This window comes from Macaca thibetana, chromosome 2, assembly GCF_024542745.1.
Source record: "Macaca thibetana thibetana isolate TM-01 chromosome 2, ASM2454274v1, whole genome shotgun sequence".
Classification (NCBI taxonomy): Eukaryota; Metazoa; Chordata; class Mammalia; order Primates; family Cercopithecidae; genus Macaca; species Macaca thibetana.
Window position 1 is genome coordinate 36,976,746 of NC_065579.1, and position 21,519 is coordinate 36,998,264.

General features: G+C 55.0%; 1 protein-coding gene across 4 annotated transcripts; it reads right to left on the reverse strand.

Moving 5' to 3' along the window:
• Positions 1-1,441: 1,441 nt before the first annotated feature.
• On the reverse strand, positions 1,442-20,436 carry AMOTL2 (angiomotin like 2). 4 transcript variants are annotated; one of them, XM_050779598.1, is made up of 10 exons: positions 20,342-20,436; positions 16,272-17,066; positions 13,068-13,374; positions 11,848-11,992; positions 11,365-11,457; positions 7,098-7,393; positions 5,664-5,977; positions 4,853-5,073; positions 4,109-4,285; positions 1,442-3,335 (listed from the first exon to the last, which is right to left on the reverse strand). In XM_050779598.1, the coding sequence occupies exons 2-10, from the start codon at positions 17,003-17,005 to the stop codon at positions 3,277-3,279; spliced, it is 2,346 nt and encodes a 781-aa protein (XP_050635555.1). In that variant the 5' UTR covers positions 17,006-17,066; positions 20,342-20,436; the 3' UTR covers positions 1,442-3,276. The 4 variants fall into 4 exon arrangements, with proteins under 4 accessions (XP_050635555.1, XP_050635554.1, XP_050635553.1 ...); XM_050779597.1 differs by having other exon boundaries at positions 4,109-4,288; XM_050779596.1 differs by lacking the exon at positions 20,342-20,436 and adding an exon at positions 19,225-19,537 and having other exon boundaries at positions 4,109-4,288.
• Positions 20,437-21,519: the final 1,083 nt, after the last annotated feature.

Sequence of the window (21,519 nt, forward strand, 5' to 3'; positions counted from 1 at the left end):
CACACCTGTCTCTGGGACACAGGGTGAGGCACGCATGTGCACACATGCACACAAATGCACATGCACGTACATGTGCTGGGTACACTGGGACTGATTTCCTGTTCTCCTTGGTCTATGCCAAGGAAACATTAACGTGACTTTCCACAGACTGGATCTCACAGAAGGTGCAGATGCTTTGGAAGCCCCTGGCCAAAGGTACTGGGGTGAGATGGCACTGTTGTCAGGGCTTATTGTTCACAGGTCTGAGTTGCCAAGCTGTCCTTTGGAACTCCCTGCCACAGGCACTGACATTTTGTTTTGGACAGCAAGCCTCAGAAGATGTAGCCATGGGCTGGTGTGGCCCAGGGAGGAGCAGTGGTGGGAGGGTGAGGAGCCCTATTGTTCAGGCTGCCTCCTCGGACCAGGCCTGCATCTCAGGTAAGTAACCTGACTCCAGTTCAGGCCTCAATGGGAGGAAGGCCGGCATAGATGCTGCCTCAGTGGCAGGAGGCAGGCTGGAGGGTTGGGTGGAGGTGTGGCCATGGGGTGGGTGTGATGCCTCTGCATGGAGAGCTCCTCATTCAGTGGGGCCTATCACCATCTGCAAAGTTGCTGAAAACGTTTTTGGATGTTTCCAATTCTTCCACCTGCTTGTCTCCATACTTGTGGCTGGTAGGCTGGCTCAGGAAGACACCTTCTTTAGGATCTCAACTTAGTTACTCATCAACATGGCTCCCGAGTTCCCACACTGGTCCTGGAGACACTTCACTCACCGCCATGGTGGGGAACCATTCGACATGTAGGCTGTCTGGTAGCCTGCTGCTGCCTCATGGCCAGCGGACTAATGGCCACATTCTGACGGGGAACCTCAGTGTCCTGCCACACTTGTAGAAGCACAAGGCAGGTATTTTGTTTCTGATACAAGAACAAGCAAGACTGAGAATGGTTTTCTCTTTTTTTGAATTGGAGCAATATGCTTTCCTGAGCATCAGGAAAGAGTGGTGATGTCACAGCAAAGGAGGAAGGCAGTGGCTAAGAACACACCACGTCCTTGAATGTCCTCTGCATGATGCCTGGCCTTCTGGACGGTTTCGGACAAGACTTTATATGCTAGGTGGGAGTGGGGAAAGGAGTGGGGGAAGGATAAAGCCATCTTGGGACACCCACTCCCACTGTGGATGACCACAGCATGTGGCCAAACAAAGCTGATTAGAACAGAGCTACTTGGGGAGGCTGCCATCTGGCAGGCCCTCCTTCCCCTCCCAGTCTTCAAGAAATGTTACCTATGAAAGGGGAAAAATGCCAACCATATCCTCATTCCAACTCTGTCCTTAATGCAGCTTCACAAAATTCCTAGATTCTATTTTGGGTCCTTGAAGAGACTGGACTATGACTTGGGTGGCCCCCCAAAATCCTCACCCTTTCCCTTCCCTCAGTGCAAAGTCTCACCTGTGCAAAGACATCACTTTTAATTATTTTTTTAATTAAAATACTGTTATACCCAGTGGAATGCGGCAGCAATCCTGGTACAGGGTGGCATAACAAAACAGCCATGTTTACATTTTAAATATTTACGATAACTTAAACATACAGACACACATCATGGTCTTTGGCAGAAAACGTTCACAGCACAAAAAATACTTTAAAAGAAATACCAAATATTAATCCAAAATATATTAAGTCGTTTTTTTTTTCTTTCACGATATTTTTTGCCTTTTTTTCTCTTTTTTCTTTTTGCTTTGTAAACAATGCACATGAACCAAATGTATTTTTCAGCTTTAAACGGGGGTAGGGGAATTTTTTAAAAATATGCAATTGTCCAGCAAATGCAAATGTTTAAAAAGGAAACTTGAGGAACCATGGAAATAAAACAACACATACCAAACCTAAAAACGATAAAGGAAGAACACAAAGAATCAAGGAGAACTAAAAACGGTAAAGACAAAACTGCTAAAACCCACCAATAGCTCCTGGGGCTGAAGTGAGGGATTCTCTAAGACCAGAAGTCGGAGTCACTGCTGCTGGCAGGCTGCCATGGGGGTGTTCCACCCCAATTCCAAAGCATCTGGTCCTGCTTCAGGGCGCTGGGCATGGGTAGCTTGAGGAGCCAGCCTCCTGGGCACTGTTTTGTGATGGGGGCTCCATTCAGATGACTATTTGACTCTGGTAGCTCATTAACTAGTTTTCAACCGCTTTGCTCCTCTCCCAAAGCCTCCAGGTGGGAACAAAGACACTTATTTATGCGGACAAGACAACATCTCCAGTTTCTCAGAGAGAACTGGTACTGGGGAGGGCCACTGCAGCCCACCTGGGGGTACGGCAGGTGTCTGTTCAAGGTGGCTCATTTCATCTGGCTCAGGGTTTATGACCAAACTGACAGGATGTCCCAGGGACAGGAGCTGTGGAGCCATTCAAGAGGCTGGTGGTGGGGGTCCCGTGGGCATTTATAGGGCTCAAGATGGAGGAAAAGGCAGCCGAGATCCTGGGAATCAAGCAGCTTTAACATCCACGGGCCAGGAACTTGAGGAGGAGGCATAACTGGGAGGCCAGTCAGAAGTTTCAGGAACTGTGACAGTAGGAAGAGGGGAGCACAGCCCATGGAGACACATCAGAACCTGCAAGCCTCAGTCTTCTGTTCCACAAGAAAGGGAGTTATATACAAACTGCACACTGTCTCCCAGTCCACTTAATGGCCCCTAACCCACAGCAAGTGAGAAGGTGAGGCTGTGGCTTCTCCAAGACTAACACCCTTAATAGTCGCCAAAAGATTCAAGTCTTAGTATCCCAGGAAGGCAGTGAGGAACTGAAGAGCAGATGAGGTTGGCTGGAACCAAACTTAGCCAGAGAACAATATGGCTGACTTGATTAGTGAACCAGTCTGCCTGGTGTCCACGGGCAGCCGTCCTGGGAAATTAGTCCCCCAAACCAACACAGCCCCTCCCTCCCTGCCTGACTGACAACTGGCAGGGCAGAGGGAGCTCAGCTCCTTTCTGAGCTGTCAGTTGCTACCCCAGTAGCAGGCCTTGGGCAACAAGTCAAGGCTGAATCCTCATTCTCCATAAGGCCGGGAGGAATGTGGGCTAAGAAGCAGAGTCTTCTGGGGGTGCTGGTGCTCTCACAGTTCTCCTCTCCCCTGGGGTCCTCCTCCTGAGCTCCCGGGGCCAGATGGTCAATGGGAATGAGAGTCTGGCTGGGGAAAGGGACAAAGCAGCGGCTGACAGGCTGCTGAAATGGCTGAGAGTGGCACAGGGCAGAGGAGGGGAGAGAATGGCTCAGAGTCCTGAAGCACCACCTCCTTCAGATCAGTATCTCCACCATGTCTGATAAGTCCTGGACTCTGGATGTAGCTACAGAGTCTGGAGAGAGACAAGAACACAGGCACATGCCAATGAGTGTTACTAGATTGCTTTTAAAATCCTGGCACATTTTAAATACAACGATCTTTCTTCACCAACTTTTCCCACCTCTGCTGCCCAGGTTCCCAGAACTTGGCCAACCAAGCACAATGCTCTGCACCCTCTCAGTGCTCAGCCCAGCCCACCAACCTCCGATGTGTAAGATGCATTTGTTTCTAACTTTGAACTGGTTGGAGGGCTTAGACAGAGCAATGGAGAGCCTGAGGGAGGGAGGCTGCAGCATTCTTTTCATGCCTGTGGTTTTCTGAGATCAGGAGGCACAGGCAAATATGCAAAGGCCAGTGTGAAAGGGGAGTGGAAAAAGAAATGGCATCTTCTCAGATTTCTCTTTCCCGGACTCTCAACAGGCTTCCAGAGTGCCATCGGCATGACTTGCAAGCTCCATTCTCTTGGATAATCAAATTGGAAATTAACTATGTAGGGAAGACCATGAAAGAGGAGCTTAAGTGCCTCCCATCTGGTTGCTTTCTTTCTGAATTCTGGATCTGCCTCTAATCAGGGTTTCCAATTTCCCTATTCATGCAGCCAGCCACCCTTCATGTTCACAGTGAGGTGGGCCAGGCACGCTGCTCACCTCTGGCTACGCAGGGCTCCCCATGGAGTACAGGCAATGACCCCGAGGGGGCTGGGAAGAAAAGGCTTTGGTGTTCCAGTTCACACCCTAGTGCTCCCCTGGCCCTGCCTAGCACAGAAGTGGGGTCAGGAGGACTTACCCAGAGAGGCTGCTCTCTGGCTACTGCTGCACCCCAGAAGGCTGTCAGGCTCCGGTGGCAGGCAGGTGGAGGTGCTGTCTGGGGGGCCGTCAGTCTGGGTGCTCCCATCTCTGCTCCCGTGTTTGGCATGGGCAGCAGGGGGAGATGTGACCACTGGCTCCTCTGTGGGTGCCCTGTCTGCTGGGAAGGTAGGTGGATGGTTATTGCCACACCTGTAAGATGTGGCCCTGGTGAAGGACACTGTAAGTTAACTGTCCTTGCTGGGGATTCAAGGTGGAGTGGGCTGCTCTTGATCTGCAAGAACTTTAAGACTAAAAATGCTCCTATTTTAAAATGGGAATGACTACCAGATTGGATTGGCTTCCAAATGTTTTGGGTGGTGGGACCCTTCTTTGTAGATTAAATCTTCTAGAGTTTCTGTGGCATCTGCTTAGAAGGAAGAGTGGAGGGGGCTTGCATAGAAGGTGCATCTGCACAGGAAGCTCTATTTTTCTCAGTTCAGTGGCTGGGGCTAAAGCATGATGGAATTTACGGCGATGGGGACGAAATACCCCTCTTCACACTGGCAGGAGAGCCATGGGCTGTAGAGTCACTGGAGGTAGAGAATAAGCCAGCTCCCCTGGGAGACAATCAGGAAGCCCTGGCTCCCATGAGCCTCAGTTCTGGGAGGAAAGGTCTGGCAATCTGTGTTCAGGCCCAGGAGAAACTACCTCTCAATCTATCCCAGCAGCAGCCTCCTCTTACCTGTAGTCAGCCGAGCAGGGGCGTCTGCTGCTTGTCGCTCACTAGAAGAGAGCCCTTGCCAGCCCTGGGTTCCTGCTGCCGCAGCCACGAAGACAGATGGCACCGACTTGGCAGGCCGTAGGGAGCCCTGGGTGGCCTTGCCAGGGTCTCTCCTGGAGCGCTGCTGAAGGACCTTGATCACTGCATCCTTCTCCAGGATCTGGGCATGGAGCACCTTTAACCTGAGGGGTGAGAGGCCATGCCCACACTGTCAGACCCATAGATCCAGCCACCCTTCCCGCCTCACAGGAGTTAGAGGAAAAGCACCCCCCCTCCCCTAACCCGGCCAGGCTGGATCTTTCTGTGCTTGTAGCAGGGACCTAGAGGGGGCTTAGAAATGGTACCACAGCTCTGGCATGTGATGCTCTTAGAGCCCAGGCTCTGAAAACCACCAGTGCATAAGGCCCTGGGCCCTTCCCACACCAGAAAAGGCAGGCCATCAAGGGTGGGTTCCAGAGTCATCAGATGATAGTGGAGGCACAGCCCTCATCCTGGAGGGCAGCACTCCGGAGAGAGGAGGCAGGGCCTAAGCCCTAAACGGCACCCAACACCTCCACAGTAAGAGTCTCCTGGGTAGACCAAGGACTCGGTATTTCTAGGCAAATGCAAGTTTACAGCGCCTGGTGTGCCAAGCATGCAGGTTCAGCTTGCTTGAGGGACTGCTGAGCTGTGTGGGGAAAGCGGCTTGTTTATCAGGGATCAAGGGCAGGGCAGTGACTGGACATTGCCACCCGCCTCCCAAAACTCAGGTGCCTGGCCTGCAATGCCGAACCTGCTTTCCATCTCCTGGTGCCTGTGGCCACCAGTGAGCAGACCCTCATTGAAGCTGCTGCTGGGCGAGGGCTGCGGGGAGTGTCGGATGAGAGTGGTGTCACGCTGGGCAGCAGCCGTGGCAGCCGCATCCATGGCAAACTGCCTCATGGCACGTTCCTCCAAATACTTCTGTTCCCACTTGGTCATGTCGGCCTCCAGCGCCAGGATCTGCTCCTCCTTCTCACGCAGTTGTTCTGACAGCCGAAGGGCGCTGAGCTCTGGGGACCCGCCACTGCCACTGCCACTGCCACCACCTGGGGTGCCTGCCTGTCTCTGCAGAGCAAGGAGTGGAGACCGTGGTCAAGGGTGGAGGTTGGGGTGCGGCAGCCACTGGTCTTCGCCTCCACACAAGGACTGTCACTCTTACATGTGCGTGTTCGGCCATACACAGCATACATTTCCCCATCCTTCCTCTACCGAAATGGGGGTACAGCACAGGTCCCCATACCCCTGCCCTGAATCCTATGGCCAAGGGCATAGAGACCAAACAAATAATCCTCCAAACTGGCAAAGGGGGTGCTATCAATAATTATACTGGGAAAATTGGTGTAAATTAGAACAGAACTGGGCAAACCGGGGGTTCAGCCATGCTAACTCTGTCACAAGGGTAGGTTTGGGAGTGGAGAAATAGCTATTTGGTTTGTAAACACCAAGAGTTGTTTACACAGAAGTCCAAAGTGAGGTTAAGCACTATGGATTAGGGCAACCATCTTTCCTCCCAATCTCAGGGAGGCATATAAAAGCTGGCTGGTGGCTGGGTGCAGTGGCTCATGCCTGTAATCTCAGCACTTTGGGAGGCCAAGGCTGGTGGATGACATGAGGTCAGGGGTTTAAGACCAGCCTGGCCAATATGGTGAAACCCCATCTCTACTAAAAATACAAAAATTAGCTGGGCGTGGTGGCACGTGCCTGTAGTCCCAGCTACTCAGGAGGTTGAGGCAGGAGAATCGCTTGAACCTGGGAGGCGGAAGTTGCAGTGAGCGGAGATTGCGCCACTGCACTCCAGCCTGGGCAACAGAGTGAGACTCCATCTCAAAAAAACAAACAAAAAAAAGCTCGAGGGCCTTCTATATCCAGGTTCCTAACTTACTTTCTCTAGAGGTCAAGGACAATATACCCTGCTGCTGCCGAGGACAGGAGTCCCCTGAGGCTGGATGTGGGCCAGGTGGCAGGGCCTCTGCTAAGACGACAAGTGGAAGGGAGCACGCAGCAAAGGTGGAGCAGAGAGCAATCATCCTTGCCGCCCTGCAAGGGGCCTGCAGCCTAGATCTAACTAGGGGCTCCTGGGGCCTCAGCCCTGGCCTCCAAACCTACAGTCCCCGAGGACGAAGGGAAGCTGACATCCTCAGATGCTGCCCTAGCCTGGACACCTGCACAGGTTTTCTCAGCTCACCTGCTGTGCACGCAGAGCCTTGAGTTCCTGCTCCAGACGAGTCCTCAGACGCAGCTCCAGCTGTTCCCGCTTCTCACAGGCTGCCTGCAGCTGCCCGAGTGCCTGTTGCAGCCGCTCCACTTTCTCCACATAGGCCTGCTTCTTGCGCAGCTCCTCTTCGGCTCGAGCCGCCCGGCCCTGCGCGTTGCCCAGAGCCTGCTCCAGCAGCTCGGCACGCCGCCGCTGGTCCTCGATGGCACCGCGCAGCAGTGCCATCTCTCGCTCCAGCTTCTCTTGCTCCTGCTGCTGCTCGTAGCCTGTAGGGAGAGAGAGGCTTGATCAGTGACAGTGACTACATTGGCTGGCGCCATTGCCTCCTGGGCTCTGTGCTGACCACTGGATGAGCACAGTTGCTTCTCATTCTCTCAACAGTAACACGAATAAGGTACCCTTATTAACCCTGTTTCATGGAAGAAGAAACCGAGGCTCAGGTTTAAGTCAGGAGTAAACAACTGGGCTACCCTGCCTTTCTACTGGGACACACTGCCATGGGACAGCCCCAAACACCATCCACTTGTGCCGGGGGCCACCATGTCTAAAACACATCCACAATATCCCTTGAACCTTGTGACGGCTAGAGACTGCTGAGGTAGGAACTGTGATGCCTGTGTACAGATGAGAAAACAGAGGCTCAGGTGGGCTGTGACATGGTCCTCCTTCAAGTGGGAGAATGAAGGAAGAGGGAACAGAACCACCATCTGCTGTCCACACACCAGGCACTTACACATCTTATTCCATGAATCCTCCAGCCCCTCCAGGTAGGATTTGGGATCCCCAACTTATAGCGGAGGAACATAGGAGGTGAATGGTGCTGCCAAATGGAAACCCCAGCTGGCCACACTACAAAGGCCCAGGCTGCCTCTGGCTACGTGGTGAGGCGTTTGTACTTAGAGGCCACCCAGAGCTCTGGGGCTCCTTCTGCAGACCCAGGCCGAGAGGTCCGTTGAGGGCTACATTTCCCTCCATGGTCTGAAAAGATCACTGAGATGCAAGCAACCAGGCTCAGGAAGAAATGCAAAGTCTGCAGCACAATGAAAATGACTATGGCACAAGGATTAGTGTGTAAGGGTCCAGCTATCCTGACTTTTGTATCATTTTGCTAATTACCCAAAGAAACTCTACTCAGAGGCCCTCTCAGCATGGCCAGGAAAGGCCCAAACCAGACCACAGAGCCCTCCATCTGATGCTCTAGCCTTAAATCCACCTCCCAGGCACCTGCCCCTTGAGAGTCCCAGGCTGCCCCCTGAGGAGTGGGTCAGCTGCCTACCTTGCTAGAGAGCAGGAGGCGGGGCAGGGCTGTGGGCCCCCGCTAGTGAACCTAAAGGCACTGTCTCTAGAACAGCATTCTGATTCAGTGGAATTTTCTGCCAGAGTGGAACTGTTCTATACTGCACCCTCCAATGCAGTGGCTACTAGACACACGTGCTACTGAGGACTGGAAATGTGGCCAGTAAGATGGAAGAACTGAATTTTAAATTTTATTTGTTTTCATTAACTTCAATTCTTGGGCCACATGTAGCTAAGCACCTATGATATAGGACAGTACAAGTTCTGGAACAGAAGAGTGAAGGCTTGAGACCTTGGCATGCGGAAGGGAGGATTCATTTACTCAGGGCCCTGGGGCAGGGCAAAGAGGACACAGAGGCAACTCAGGTTAGCTCTTGGTTCGTTTTGGATTTTTGAAGGCTGAGCCCAGGACGGTATCATTCTGTGGCATGGAGGAAAATAAGGGGAAGTCTAATAATATTGAAACGTATGTGTTCATACTTCGCTGGCTTGACATCCATTGAGTGGGGTGAAGGAGCAGCCAGGTTTGGACTCAGGCAGGGAGGACCCTCCCCTACTCCACCTGTGCGTTCACAGTGTGCCCAGGGCCTGCATCTCATTTCAGCCTTAGCGTGACTCTGTGGGGAAGGACTGCCTCATCTTACAGCTGGAGAACCCGAGGCGCAGGGAGAAGAGAAACATTCTCAAGGGGGTGGAGCTAACAGGCCGGCTTCAGGCCTCAAGGCCAGATCCCCAGGGGGAATGGCTGGCCTAGAGGGGCCAGAAAGGCAGTGCTGGGGGGCTGCGTGGCTTGCCTAGGAGGAAAAGCAGATGGCATTGATGATAATGGCCACACTTTCCTAGTGTTGAGTGACCCCAGATAAAAGGGAGGTCAATCAGACACATCTTTCCTGCCTTTGCAATAGCTACTACGGAGCAAGGAAGAGCTGCCTGGGTTTCCCCAACCCTAGGGGAGGGAGGAGGGGCCAGCGGACCCAGCCTTCTGCTTCCAGAGGCTTCCTGCAGCTTTGTCCAATCTCTAAGGCCTTGGTGGGGGCTGGGAGGCTTTGGGCTCTGGCCATCCCCTGCCAACAGGACCCTGATAAAGCCCTGGGCCTGTGGGATCTCGGGAAGGAGAGCTCCTCAGTAAGAAATAAGTGGCCCGGGTGCCGGTGGGAAGAGGACGCCCGGAGGCCAGCGGAGGCGGGCAGGAAGGCAGGCGAGGCGCCGAGGGGACCCGGGATGCGCCCTGAGCAGCGAGCGAGCCCCCACCTCCGCGTTCCAGGCTCCCTTTGTGCTCACCCTCCCTCCTCCCAAAGCCGGGCGAAGGGCGCCAGGCAGCGCGCACGGGAGGGAGCGGCGGGGGGCGGGCCGGGAGCGGAACAGCTCGCGGCTCTGGAATGCCAGGCATCCAGGTCACCCGCGGCTGCGAGATTAATGGCTCCAGCGAGGAGCCAAGAACAGCCCGGCGCTCACTCGCTCCCCGGGGAGCGGAAACGCCTCCCGGCCGGCCCCCCTCTTCTCACCCGCCAGCAAGCTCCCAAAAACCCGCCCCATGGCTTCCTTTCTTTGGCAGAGCCAGGCCCCAAAAGTCCGCCTTCCTCCACAGGCACCCTAATCTGCCTTGCCCTTGCAGCTTCTCCTCCCCAGACTCCTCAGGGAAACCCCAGGGCTGCCCCATCCCCTTTCTCCCTCATTCCCTTTGACTCCTTCCCAGAGACCTTAAGCCGCTGCCACCTCACCCCACCCAGCCAGTAGAGACCAGCCTACCTCCTGCCCCACCCTGTCAATTCCTTCAGTGCTGTGTTCCCCCATTCCCTGCCCTAGTCTTTGAACCCTCTTTGAAGGAAGATAGGGGTGCTGCCAGCCAGAGCTAAGTCCTCAAGCTGCTCCTCCATTTCTGCACCCCACACTACTGTTGGTGCCATTCATAGTAGAGTTCCTGTGAAGCCTCAAAGCCACGTTTACCCAGCTACCAACCACTCCCATTCCACTTCTCTGCAAACACCCTGAACGGCAGTAAAGCTCCTAGTAGGAGCTCAATAAATAACTGTTGTTAGTCTCTTCTGATTGCTAGAGCCTCCTGCTGCTGAGCTCAAGGCTCCCTTTGCCACCCACCCCATGTACCTCTTGAACGGCCCAATAACTCCTTCACCTCTGGCTGGCTCTCCACCCCTGCCATCCCCACAGAGCCTCTCTCTCAGGCCACTGGGGCTCCTAATCACCAGTTTCTAGGACCACCCCCCTTGTTCTTTTAAATCTGTGGGAACCTGCTCCTTTCTTAAGCTCACCACTTCTCTCCTGACCTCCCTGCCATGGTACCTTCCGGGGCCTGCTCCCATTCTCACCTGAACATCTGCCAGATGCTCAAAACACATCTGCTAATTCATGAATGGACTAGTCAATGAACTTGCCCATTCTTCAAAGATGCTTAGACCACCCCCTTTAGAATGCATCTGTTGGTTAAGGTCTAGGATCCCATTTTTGGCTGTCTCAAGTGCCTCCACTTGGCTTGCTATGGCCCAGTTCCATCATGCCCCCTGCCTCTCACATTCCCGTTGCACACTCCTGACCTTTCTGCTGCCTGGAACTCCCTGGGAAGCTCTCAGACGACCTTTCCTTCTTCACCTCACCTGTGTTCAACGTTACCTTGCCTCCCGCACTGCCCAATGCACTGCACTGATGGTCAGCACGGAAGCTCAGCAAATCACTGCTCCCTGGCTTTCCCTCTAGTGTCAACTGATCTTCTTAATAGATACACAACTAGATCCTATTCTTCTTTGGAAGCCACTTCTCCCCACCATCCCCAGATCCAGTCTAGTGTTGGGCACACAGTAGGCAGTAAACCTGCTCCTAAAGTACTGCTTTGCAAGGGGGAAGGCCAATCTTCCTGGTCCAGAGGGTGTGCAGCAGTCCCATTGCCTGCACACAGGCCAGGATTCTTAGTGAGGCCCCTACTCACTCTGAGCAAGCAGCTTGGCCACCATGTCCTGACTGCCGGCCTGGGCCTCCTGTGTCTTGCTTGCCAGGCGGCGGTTTGCAGATTCCAATCTCTCTGTTTCAAGGGAAGGAAAGATGTTTTAGTGTCAGGTGAAGCTGCCAGCTTGGGATTTTTCCTGACATCCTATCAAGACGGGGCTGCATCCTCCACATTGGGGATGGGCCATGAGGAAACCCCGGCTCAGCTCAGGGCCCGATGGGAGGGAGCCTCCTCTGTCAGAAGCCATCATCCGGGCCCCACGATGGGAGCTCCCTGAAGGGATCCGAGACTCAGTACATAGAGACAAGCATCTCTCTATCAGGGCAGTTCCCGAGGGTCTCAGCCTGGCTCTCTGAGTTCATCTGCACTTTTAGCAGGTAATAGATTCCCAATTTTTCTCTAGAACAGAGGAAGTAAGCCCTCTGCAGAGGCTCTCCAACCTCCACCTGTGTGACTGGCTCTCACCTCTAAGATCCCGGTTGAAGTCTTGCAGCCTCCTCATTTCACTGTCCATCTTGTTCCTCATGGTCTTCTCCAGGGCCTCACGCTTGGAGGAGGCTCTGGTCAGGCTCTCATGGGCCTCAGAGAGCCGCTGGATTTCGCTTTCCAGCTGCAAGAGGCAGACAGCAGAGCTGAAGGAAGGTGAGAGCTCCTAGGGAGTGATTCCAGGCTGACCCACTACTCTCCATCAGAAAAGGTGACAGATGAGAGGACACCAAGCAGGAGCAAAACCTCCAGGTTTTGGTGGGATGACTATGGCGGGATGATCAGAAGCTTGTAGCCTCCAGAAGTAGACTGGACTGCTGGGACCAGCAAGCAACGGTCCATCGGCTGCCCCAAGGACCAGATGCTGAGTGACCCTAGGGCCAGGTACTTTGGAAGTAGCTGCCTGCAGGGTGACTAAACATAGCTTCCCTGTGCCCAGTGTCCAGAAGGAAACATTCTACTTTTGGCTGGCTTCCACCAAGAAACTGAGTACGGTTGGCCAGAAGTGGGCACCAAAAGACTCCAGCCATGTCGGGGTGGTTGGACCTAACTTGGACACCACAGGACAGTCAAGGGAGGCCTGAGGCCATCTGCTAAAACTGAGCCTCAGCAGAAAACTGGTAATCCTTCACTAAAGAAGCAGGCACCAGGTCTAAGCCTGAGCCACCTCTGCCTGGTCCCCCAGGCATCACCGTCCACCCAGAGGGCCAGCTGGGCCCCGGCTGCTCCTCCCACTTGGCTGCTGGCAGGTTCCGCACGTGCTCTTAGCTGGCCTGTGATTCCAACAAGTCTTTCCAAGAGGAGAAGTTTTCTTTTTCGCCAGGGCTGGCCTGGAACAGACTTGCTGTTGTGTGGGGGACACAAAGGGCTCTCTGTGGGAGGTGTCCATGAGAGGGGGTGTGTGCAGGGCAAGGGTGCGAGTGTGCAAGGAGCTGGTGAATGGGCTCTTTCTAATCACCACTGGCCAGCAACTGCTCATGCTCCAGGCCTGCTCTGCCGGCCTCTCGGCTGTTCCCCAGCTGTCTGGAGTCAGCTCAGGAGGGTGCATGAGGGGTGAGGGAGGTGGAGAACAGAGGGATGGGGGAAATCAAGCCAAACAGTTTTCAGGCTCCTCTGCCTCTCCTTGGACTACCCACTCCCCAGGTAGCCCCTCGGGGTCTCTTTCTGGTCTGCCCCTCTGAAACCCCAGCAGGGCCTACCTTCTCAATACGGCCGGCCTTCTCTGCAGAGCTCTCCAGCTCCCTCTGCAGCCGCTCATTGTCCCTCTGCAGCCTGGCATTCTCCCTCAGCACGGCCTCCATCTGGGCCAGGTGGGCACTGCCCGAGGTGGCTGAGGAGGCCTGGGCACTCACTGGCCCCTCCACAGCAGGTGGGTTGAGGGAGCTCAGGGGGCCATGGCCAAGAGCAGCTGGATGTGGGGGAGGGGGGTGCTCCTGGGGTTGCTGCAGGTACTGGTACTGTTGCTGCTGTTGGAGGAACACAGGCGGCACCTGGGCCTGCAGGATCCTGGGAAACAGAAGAGACGGTGCTCAGAGACAGCACAGACCCTTATGGTTCCCACCCGGAGCAGCCCAGAGTCGCCCCATTCCTAGGCATATTGGGAAGATGGTTATTATTCATAACTAATATTTATTAAAATTGCTGCAGATAATTATTCAACCCTCAAGTGGTAGGCAGGGACCAGTGGGGAAGGCCTTTTCCAAATGTTTCTGCCTAAGGCTCTCAAGAGTCAGACAGCAGAGCTGGAGGGGATTAATGTCAGGATGCTTGTTTCATACCCGCCTCACAGTGGCTGGGGCCTTGGAGATCAGCCTGAGCAATCCTGGGCCTCCTAAGCAACTACTGCTTAAATATGTCATCTTGAAAAATGCACCTTGACACTTCTAGTCAATGGAAGGTTCTTTTTGGGGCTGGAGGCCATGTCAATCATGACTGAGCATATAACCTTCCAGGCCCCAGGACAACTTGGTGGCTGGGCCCCAGCAGCAACCTTATGTCTATTACATGAGTGGCCAGTTTCAAGACTGCCAAAGCAGCACTCATTTTCTCCTTTCTATTTCAAGTCCTGCTACCCCCAGCCCCCACCCACCCAGAATCATTTTTAGAAGACTCCAGTTAAGGTTAGAACAGTGAGACAGATGTCAGGGTAAGAGTCTGAGCTCTAGAGTCTGACAAATAGGGGTTTAAATCCCTGCTCCAGTTGTTTAACCTTGGGCAAGTGCCTCAGCCCCACAGACAGGGCATTGCTCTGTTGCATCATGAGGGTCTCCAGCCTCGCCAGGGTTTGTGAGGATGATGCTATGTAAGGCCTGGCAGAGTGCAGGGCCGGTGCTGGGTGGGTGGCAGGTGCTCCTGTAGTGGTGGCCCATCCTCCATCTCTTCTAGTAGGAACCTCGGTTTACCCTCAGTTTAGAGAATAAATGTGGCCCAAACTCTGGGTTTCCTTGGGAGTAAGGGCTGCCTCTGGACTACTGTAGTTGCTGAGTTCAGGGGACAATGTTCTATTGGCCTCTGGCACTGGTGTAACATCACCCATAGGGCTCTGTATTGAGGGAAGGAGCAAAGGGCGAGAGGCACGGGGAGTCCAAGAGCCTTTCTGGGACCTTGTGATTCCCAGCGTCACAACTGCCTCAGTTTCACAAAGATTCTTCCAAGTCCCAGAAGCCCCACAAAACCCAAATTCTCCTTCTAGGTGCATCATGTCAGCACTCATGCACACCCAGCCTGCCCCTGCCTCCTGCCCCCATACAGCCTATGGCCCCCCTGCTCTTCTCAGGACCCTAGGCTAGGAGTCTAGCCCCAAGTTCCTAACAAATAATCTTCATCAGATCATCCGAAAGGGGATATTGGGCAGATGTATTTCTCCTACTATCTAAGATGGGGCTTCCAGTAAGAGCTGGGAAGAGGGTCCCCACTGGAGTACTCAAACTCTCCATTCCACTGCTAAAATGGCCATTCTCAAGGTTGCTTCAAGAACTTGCTCCCCCCTGCACTGGGCCAGGCAGACACAACTGGCATTCTTTGGGGATGACTTAGCTCTGAGAAAGAATAGCAACTCCTTTCCCTTCACACTTGCTTTCCTTTCTCCCCGTCCTCTCCCTCCCCCGCTTTTTGTTCTCCTGCAAACAGTCTACTTCCTTGCCACGATTACTATCTTTTCCTGACAGAGTTCAATAAGGCTGGTCCAAAAGAAGAAACCACCACTCAGCTTCCGAAACTCTTCCTGACCGAGCCCTGAGAAGGGCGATAAGGTGCGAGTCTGGAGGGGGTGGAGGCTGGAGAAAAACCAAGAGGCTCCATCCTCTGTTCCGCCATACCAACCCCATCATGTCACACATTTCTCGAGAGCAAGGAAAGGCCGGACGGTGGGAAAGTGGGTGACTAAAGGAAAACTCAGCAGGCATGAAGAGAACCAGACTTTGACCTTGGGCCACCAGAGGAAGAGTCTGAAATCCTTGGGGTTCCTTGGTGGGGTTTCTTGGACTCCCACAGGGGGAGATGCAGCAGTGATGGCTGTGTCTGCTTCTCTGAAAAGATGCGGGCCAAATGAGAAGCCTGAGGTGGGGTCTTGTTTCTAGGAACACTCATTTCTCCAAACTCTCTAGACTTCTTGCCTCCCCCAAGTCTTCCTGCTTCCATTTTGGCCCCTCACAAACCATGCTCCGCATGGTAGCCAGAAAGAGCACTTAGAAAAGGAAAACCAAATCACATCCCCCGAGGGCCTCCCAGCATACTCAGAATCAAACTCTAAGTCCCTGCCCTGACCCAGCAGCCTCTCCTGAGCCTCCCCAGAAAGAGGCCCACCTGGACCCAGAATCCTGTCCCACTGCAGGCTGCAGATGCAGGAAGCGTACGGCAGGAAATGGGGAGGAGAGACAGGGAAGCTCCTGCGCTGGTGTAAGATGCAGAGACGTCTGTAATGAGGCCACCGGGCCTTTCCAGCTTCTAGTTAGGAATGCCTCCCAATAATCATAGAAGGCAAGTTGCTCACATTTTCTTAAAAGGCCTCCAGAGAAGGAGGTCCCACCTTCTTCCTACTTAACTTGGAAACAGTTTGGCAATGATTCCCAACCTTGCCTTTAGGAAGTTATTTCTGAAATCTGACCTTTAACCGCCTGTTGCGATTTGTGTCCTCTGGGGACGGTAGTTACTAGAATGCTCAAGCTCAGCAGACAATGGTGCCTATCTCTGAACTAAGGCAAGGGACGCCACTAACTTCTTAGGGTACCTCAGTTACATCTCTCTTCTCTGCCAGGCAATAGCTCTCCCTTCTCAGGAAGGCTGGAGGTGGGGTGGGGATCTGGCCAGCTCTGACACAAGCTGTGATCTTGAGGCTCTCCTCCCTGACAGCCTGTGCTGGAGGATAAGCCAGGAACTGGAAAGCCCAAGGTGGGGAGAGTTACCTGACTTCAGCGTGCTGGAAGTGCGGGCTGCCGCGGGCACGGTACCGAGGGTCAGTGACAGCAGTGGTGGTCTCATGAGCTAGTACAACGTGAGGGTACTGAGGTGGGGGTCCTCGGGACTCTGGGCCCTCAGCAGGGGGGCCCCTCAGTGGGGGGCCCTGCTGGCTGCGGGCCAGCTGTGGGAAGCTGTGGGAGGAGCTCATGTGGCTGGGGGCCCGGGCGCCGTTCCTCTCCAGGGACAACTGCAGGAGCCGTTCACTCAGGGAGCGCACGTGCCCGTGCCTCAGCTCCCGCAGGGCCTCATCCTGCCTCCGACTGCCTCCGGGGGCCCCACGGGGATCTCGGTCCCCTGCATGTGGCCGGGGCCCCACCTGCTGGGCCGCATAGTACTGCGAGTGGGCTTTGGCCTCCTCATAGGTGGGCAGCTCCTCTCCCTTGCTGGGCTGTGGGCACAGCCGGTAGAGGGTGTTCTCTGCCAGGTGGTTCTCACCGCCCTGGTGCTCCTGGCCCTGGGGCTCCTGCCTGGTGGCTTGCTGCAGCACCTGACTGTCCTCTGGTGCCAGGATCTCCAGGGAGGCCTGGGGGCTCCCTGTGCCCCCAGTTCCTGCCCCACCCCTCAGGGCCTGCTGCTGGATGGCTAGCAGCGTGCGTGTCTCAGTCAGGTTGCCATAGCGCAGCTGCTCCTGGATGAGGCGGTGCAGGACTGTCCCCGAGGAGTCTTCCAGTGTCCTCATGCTTCTCTGGCTTGCACACAGCTGCCTGGACAATGGCCGGTGGCACCTGGCCCCAGAGCACCTAGAGGAGGGTGGGGAGAGAGAGAGACAGAGAGAGAGAAAAGCAATCAGTGGGAGTCCATGGGAAAGGAGAAGGTTTTCCAGGATTTTCATTATTACTCTGGTGGAAAGCACAAAAGTGAAGAGCAGGGGTGGGGCAGGTCACATAAGCTTGGATTCAAGTGCCAGTGCTGCTATCTACTGATTAAGACAAGTTATCTAACTTCTGAGCCTCAGTTTCTCCACCAGAAAAATGCAAAGAATTCTGCTTGACTCATGGAGATGAGAATAAAAAGAGGCAGTGGCCTGTGAGCTCCTGGTACAGTGAAAATCCTGGTAAACAATGACTGTGATAACATTCATGGTGACTTACTGTTCCTGGAGAGAGACAACAGGAAACCAGAAGATAACCCACCAGGAACCACCGCCCGTACAGCCAGCTACACATCAAACAGCCTGATGGGCAATTCCAAGGCCGGCCTAGTTCAGATCTAACCACTTAGCTATTCAGTCTAGGGGTGGATGGGGCCCCAATTTATTGGCAGGTGATAAAAAATGCATGCAGTCCAGTAGAAAAGCCCTAGGCAAAAGGCCCCCAGGACCCTCTACACTGAGGCATGCCAGAGCCCAGCCTTGGCACAATCAACCTACCACCCTCTAGCCCGCTGAACCCCTGCCCACTTTTTTCACTCTCCCTGAACCAGAGAGCTCCTGGAGGATGGGCCTGGACTCTGCTTCATCAAGCGCTGCTGACAGAATGAATCTGGGGCTCCCTGTCATGGGACGACCTTGGCAGTCACTCCACAAGGTTAACAGGAGGAAGGAGGAATTGCACCTGAATTGGTGAATAAGGGATGAATAAAAATGCTCCAAGAGGACAATGGTATTGTGAGATGAGGCAAAAGGGTGCCACCCATTGAGGTTAGTGGGTCAGTCTTTGTGCTGACAGTAACTGCAAGAGAGCTCCAGGAAAAAGAAAGGATGGCATGATGTCTTTGATTTTATGATTATCCTCCCCAACACACACACACACACACACACACACACACACACACACACACACACACACTTGCTACTTGGAAAAGCCCCCACTGGTCCTCTAGGCACATAGGGGACAGGCACTCAGCATCTTTCTTGACATCAGTGTCAAGGAAGCCCATCTTGACTTGGGCTAACCGGAGAAGTAAGGGGAGGTTGTTGGTTGAGAGACCTGGGGCAGAGGAGAGGGGACTGTGAGCCTAAAGTGCTCGGAGATAATATCAGAGAAAGGATTTCCCTTCTAAGTCTGGGCTCCCAGTGGCTCATGGACTGGAAAGCTGCCTGCCTCTCTCACCCAGCTTCCTTTCCACAGCCTCTTCCAACACAAATCTCCAAACTGGGTTCCAGGGAAAACTAAACAGAATCCACACTGCCACAGGTCCTGTGTGTGTGGGCAGCGATTGGGGGATGGGTGGGAGGAATGTGGCCCCTCCTCTGCCACTAAACTAGCCCTAGTGTCCTGCTTCAGTTTGGGCTATGGCATGTTAGCAGAGCAGTCATTCCCAATCGTTCCCTTCTCCCCACCCCAGGGCTACAGCTGCCCAGAGGTGGGGAGTGGGGGATGAGTCTGGAGGGCACCTCTGTACCCATCCTTCCTGTCACCGAGTCATGCACTCCCCCCCGCCCCCGCACACAACGAGGGGTAGATGTGCAAGACTCCGGAGCTACCCGAGGCAAAGCAAGCAAATGGGATTCAATTCGCATGGGATTCAGTTCGCCCTGGAGTTTTATCTGCGGGCATTTCCTAAGATAATCACTCTCTGGGCCGACTCCCACAGAGGCAGGGGAGCGGCAGGAAGGAATGCGGAGCCTTCCCGACAGATTCCAGGCGCTCCACAGTGTGCCCGGACTGGGAGCAAGGAACACCTCCAAGGCCTCTCATCGCGAATTTGTCCCGGCCAAGCCCCTCAGATTCACGTCCTTTCAGACACCAAACGCCTGAGCCTTTACTAAAACCTGCTTCCTCGCCCCCGGCCGCGCCCCTCTGCTGCGCTCTCTGAAGGCCGCCTTTCTAAGCCAGCGCGCGTCTCCAGCCTTGGCCTGGGGTCCCGCTCGCCTAAGGAACCAAAGTGACAGTCTCCAAGCTAGGAGACTCTCGCACCCCAGCCAGGGCTCCCGCCCCACCACGAGCCCGGGCGGACCTGGAGCACCGAAGGTCGCTGGTACGCCTGGGGCGAGCCGGTGAGGGTAGCCCGAGGCCCGGAGAGGTCTTTAAGCATCGCGGGTCCGCCTCCCTCCCTCTCGAGCCCTCTTTGTTTTCCAAATACTCTAACGCTGACGTCACCGGGCTGGACAGCAGGCTGCATTCTTTCTAAGTGAGAGCCAATTCGTGGCTCCAGAGAGGATTTTCCAAGGAAGACAAAGAGGAATTCTTGGACTGGTTGGGGGCAAAGGCACCTGTAACCCCCACCTAACCAAATCAGCCCGCAAGACCCTGCAACTTGAGCTCCAAGCGGCGCCTCCATCCCTGTCCCCCGCCACCCCCACCCCAGCCGACCCGCAAACCGAAACACGGAGTCGGCCCGCTCCCCTCTCCCCCAGCCCCAAGGGACCCGCGCGCTTCTAGAGCCCCGCAAAGCTCAGGGCGCTGGGCTCCCCGCGTGGAACGGCTCTTGCCCAGCACTGCGGCTGCCTCGAAAGGGCGCACTGCGCCCCGAGGACGCTCGATCCTCGGGGCTCCGACTCCCGGAAAAGGCCGGGCTGCGAGGAGACTACAGCTTTGGCTGGGGCACGTTTCTGTGGCCTCGCGCGCTCTCCCGAGCGCGGAGCAGCCTTCCTTACCGCTGCGGCCCGAGGGTGCCCGGCGCAGTCAGACACCACAACCTCCTGGTCGGCGCGGCTCAGCTCGGCGGCGGAGATGTGTTCTCGGCCGTGGCGCCGACGCTCTGGCTGTTCGCGCCCCAGCGCGCAGCCCCAGAGTCGGCCCGCGCCGGAGGCGGCTGCTATGCCAGGAATGTGAGAGTTTCAGGTTCCCCCTCGGGATCAAAGCGAACCACAAATAACCTCTCAGCGCGCCGCCCTCCTCCGCCCTCCGCCTCCTCCCGCTCCCTCCTCCCGGCCCCCGCCTTCCTCCGGGGAGGCGGCGCTGCTGGCTGAGCGCCGGGCCGGCCCCCGAGCTCCGTTCCTCCTCGCCCAGCGCCCTCCAGGCCGCGCTGTGTCCGCCCCTGCCCCCCCGTTTTGCCTTGGGAGCTGCTGGAGACAATTTAATCCAACTCGGCTTATTATCGTCTCTACTCCCAGTCGCCGACCCGCTCTCACCCTTCATCCCTAAACCTATCGACGGGACGACAGCAAGGGCTGTACCACGCGTGTCCCGAGGTTGCTGCGGGAGGGGGCTCCGGCTGTGTGTGTGTGTGTGTGTGTGTGTGTGTGTGTACCGGGGGAGGGGGGAAAAGGAGGAGGGACTGCAAAGACATCCATATCCTCTGGGCTGGGACAGTGCCCCGGGCGAAGTGAATGCTTCCAGCCACCCAGCCTCTTTCCCCTAACCCCCGCTGCTTTCACCCCCAGCGGCAACCTTTGAATTGCAGTTGTGTTTACAAACACCTTTGCCAGCTCTTTTACGACCTGTCTCCACAGGAAGTGTGAATCTGGGTTGGAAAATCCGGTCAATTTGACCCACCTACCCAACTTAATCACCCGTCGTCAGGCGCTCTGTCCAATTCTTCCCCAAGGTGATAATAGGCGCCCCTTTACTCAGAGCGCAAGGTGTGCCACCGTTGGCTTTTCGCCCAGCCATCCGATTCAGCCCTGCCAAGCCACCCTTCAACGGCGTTCTGTTATCATTCCTGTGTTATAAATGAGGACACCAGGGCTCAGAGAGCTTAAGCAGCGTGTCCAGAGTCACACACAGCGAGAACCAGGTAATCAGCCACGGGGCTGCTTGGTTTCTTATTCTCAGAACCCCTCCCTGGCTATCAGAATCCAGGCTCCCTAGATGAACAGGGCAGACGCTGGGAGCCCTCCTCTATTCACCTGCCCTGTCCTTGTTTTAGTCTCTTTTTTACCTCCCCATACACCCCTGCCAGCCAGGGGGTTTCCCTTGTACCCACTTCGGTGGCTCCTGCGTGGAATCCTCTCCTCTGCCCCCAGGACACTTCCTCTGCTAGGTGGAAACTCCTTCTTCAGAAAGCCTGCTCTGACACACTCTCCCCGTCCCCACCACACAAGGCCTCTCTACAAGTCAGTTGGGGTGAGGTGGGGGCAGTCGGGCCCTGTCCACCAGGATAGTCAGGGCTGATTTCTACCCCTGGCTAGGTCCTCCCCTCAATATGGAGTTTGCAAGTCCCAAATTCACTGGAGGCAACCAAGGACAAGGAAACTCTGCAAGCTTAATTGCCAGGGACATTGTTAATTTTTAACGAAACTCACAAAAAGTGTGTGTGTGTGTGTGTGTGTGTTTTACTTAGAAGCCAAACACTGTGTTTCAAATAGTG

What these genes read in the sequence shown, in the direction of transcription:
- AMOTL2 (XM_050779597.1), bottom strand. Translation starts at nt 17,005, where the DNA reads ATGAGGACACTGGAAGACTCCTCGGGGACAGTCCTGCACCGCCTCATC. An exon ending in CTTCAACCGGGATCTTAGAG is followed by an intron (nt 11,458 to 11,847) that starts GTGAGAGCCAGT and finishes CCCTTGAAACAG; the next exon opens with AGAGATTGGAATCTGCAAAC. An exon ending in GGCCAAGCTGCTTGCTCAGA is followed by an intron (nt 7,394 to 11,364) that starts GTGAGTAGGGGC and finishes CTCTCCCTACAG; the next exon opens with GCTACGAGCAGCAGCAGGAG.